This window comes from Bactrocera oleae, chromosome 6 (genome assembly GCF_042242935.1).
Source record: "Bactrocera oleae isolate idBacOlea1 chromosome 6, idBacOlea1, whole genome shotgun sequence".
In the NCBI taxonomy this organism is placed as follows: domain Eukaryota; kingdom Metazoa; phylum Arthropoda; class Insecta; order Diptera; family Tephritidae; genus Bactrocera; species Bactrocera oleae.
The window spans coordinates 28,075,115-28,077,720 of NC_091540.1; the positions used below are offsets into that span (position 1 = coordinate 28,075,115).

At 44.1% G+C, this 2,606-nt stretch overlaps 1 protein-coding gene across 1 annotated transcript; it reads right to left on the reverse strand.

Moving 5' to 3' along the window:
- Positions 1-475: 475 nt before the first annotated feature.
- Positions 476-1,925, reverse strand: LOC118682524 (uncharacterized). Its single transcript, XM_036371489.2, has 2 exons — positions 1,834-1,925; positions 476-1,787 (listed from the first exon to the last, which is right to left on the reverse strand). The coding sequence occupies exons 1-2, from the start codon at positions 1,923-1,925 to the stop codon at positions 476-478; spliced, it is 1,404 nt and encodes a 467-aa protein (XP_036227382.2).
- Positions 1,926-2,606: the final 681 nt, after the last annotated feature.

The following is a 2,606-nucleotide window of genomic DNA, read 5'->3' on the forward strand; positions in this document are numbered from 1 at the left end:
TTTGAGCAGAAACTCAATAATAGAAGTTAATAAAAATGTAGATGAACAATTGAAAACAATAAATTTAATAACATTAAATGATATATAATATTAACAGACCAAGAGAAAAATGAAGATATTCAAAAATATAAGAACAAGTTAATAAATAAACATATGATTTCGAGATATTAAAAGATGTATAATATATGCATCAATTTCCACCAAATAAAAGAGAAGTCGTCTAGATCTTACACACGTCTGTCACGGAATAGGCCGCTTCTTTATTCAATTCCTTCTTAAATATACATTTTGATTAACGGGATATAGCATCACGCCATATGATACATATTTACATATATGTAAGGATAGTTCCCATTTATATTCCCTACGCTAGAGTGGAGTGACTAGTCTAAGAATTCAATGCTAAAAGGAGGACACAATTATGCTGATCATTCAGCAATTCTAATGTACTTAAATCTTGAACATCCTGCCCGGCTTAACCCTCGCGGTTCAGTATTTCTTCTGCGGGACCTGTTAGGCGGCATAATTTTTGCACCGGTCGCTGACACCGCTGTTTAATAGGAATTCCATCCGATGATCTCTGGTTTGCATTGTACTCTATCATCACGGTACGTACCAGGCCATCACTGCCCGGGTGAACGTCAATCACACGTCCCATACGCCAAACCGATGGTGGTAGATTTTCACCACGTATAAGAACGATGTCACCACGCTGCACATTGGGTTCCGCTCTAGTCCATTTATTCCGAGTTTGGAGAGTTTGTAGGTATTCGGATTGCCAGCGACGCCAAAAGTGCTCCAGCATTTTCTGGAGTCGTTGCCAATACCGAAGACGTTTTTTTGGAGCTTCAGGTAATGGAGGATCTGGGCGGCAATTAAGTGGACGCCCGATCAGGAAGTCCCCCGGAGTTAGAGCTATCCCACCTTCAGGATCATAATAGAGAGCTATCAGTGGTCTCGAATTCAGACACGCTTCAATGCGAGTCAAGAGAGTGGACAACTCAGTGTAAAGCAGCGTCTGGCTGCCCATGACCCGCAGTAGATGCTTTTTAGCCGAACGAACTGCCGCCACCCATAGACCCCCATGATGAGGTACGGAAGGGGTTATTAACTTCCAACAGGTACCTTCAGCTGCCAAATGTTGTTGAGCATATGTCGCTACCAAATTTCTTAAGTCCTCCTGCATTTGACGTTTCGCGCCTACGAATTGTGTTCCATTATCACTGTATAAAGTGGTGCATATACCTCTTCGACTAATGAAGCGATCGTAAACATCTATAAATGCCTGTGTACTCAAGTCCTCTGCCAGATCAATATGTACCGCTCGTGAAGCCATACAAACAAATATGGCAGCGTATGTTTTTGTAGTCGGGGTAGCACGATGCACACGGACATGGAATGGCCCGCAGTAATCCAATCCGCTACGAGAAAATGGTGGTGCCACTAATACTCGCTCTTTTGGAAGCGAAGCCATTTGCTGGCGTTGTAGAATTTGAAGGTGCCTACGACATGTAGTGCATGTCCAGATGAAAGACTTTATTTGAGCTCGTGCCCCTATAAGCCAGAAACGTTGTCTAAGAAACTGCAGAATTTGTTGTATACCACCATGTAGGCAACGTGTATGCGCATCAGAGACTAGCAAGTAAGCCAGGGCCCCACGTGGAATTATAATTTGATATCGAAGAGCTTCGTCTAAGTCGGTGCTGGTGAGTCGACCACCTACTCTCAGTACGCCGTCAATATCCAGGAATGGATTAAGTGCTATGATTTGACTACGACCCACAATCCTGGAATGCAATGCAAGCGATTTAGTTTAGTCTTTAAAATTATTACCTTGTGCTTGTCGAACGTGCAGAAGTAACGTCCATCGCTGCTCTTCGAGAGAAACTACATCGTTCCTGTAACCACGATATTTCGGTAACCATCGCCTTAACCAAACAGTGGTGTTGAGTAAACGACTCAATTTGCTAAATTTTTTCTACGAGAGGTATCCGCTTGTCTTTCGTGGATGTCATAATCCACTGGTAATCAGCTCTAGAAACGAAGATGGAGACCGGACGAGATTCAGCTATAGAGAGTTGCTCTTCCGTCAAAGCGGGTAGGCTCATTGTACAGCCCACACCTCGATGTATGCACGTCGGTCCCGTCCACCAAAGGTGATTCTCTGCTAAGAGAGCAGGAGAGAGACCCCTGCTTGCCCAATCGGCTGGATTCGAATCCGAGCGAATGTGTTTCCAAGCATTAATGTCTGAGTTGGCATGGATGTAAGCTACACGATTGGATACGTATTGCTTGAACGTGGATGGCGTTTTGCGGATCCAGCATAATACAATAGTGGAATCGCTCGTACATGGGGCGTCCTTTAAATCTAGAGCCTTACGTACGTTATTTAGCGTCTTGGTTAGAAGATGGGCACCACTTAGTTCGAGGCGCGGTATAGTCACATCCTTAATTGGTGCTATCTTCGACTTCGCTGAAACAAGAACGGTGCGTGACGTTCCGCTGTTATCGATGGTTTGAACATATACGACTGCCGCGTATGCTTTACTACTAGCATCGCAAAAGCCGTGTAAATGCACTAAAGAGCCCACTCGTATACCCAGCCA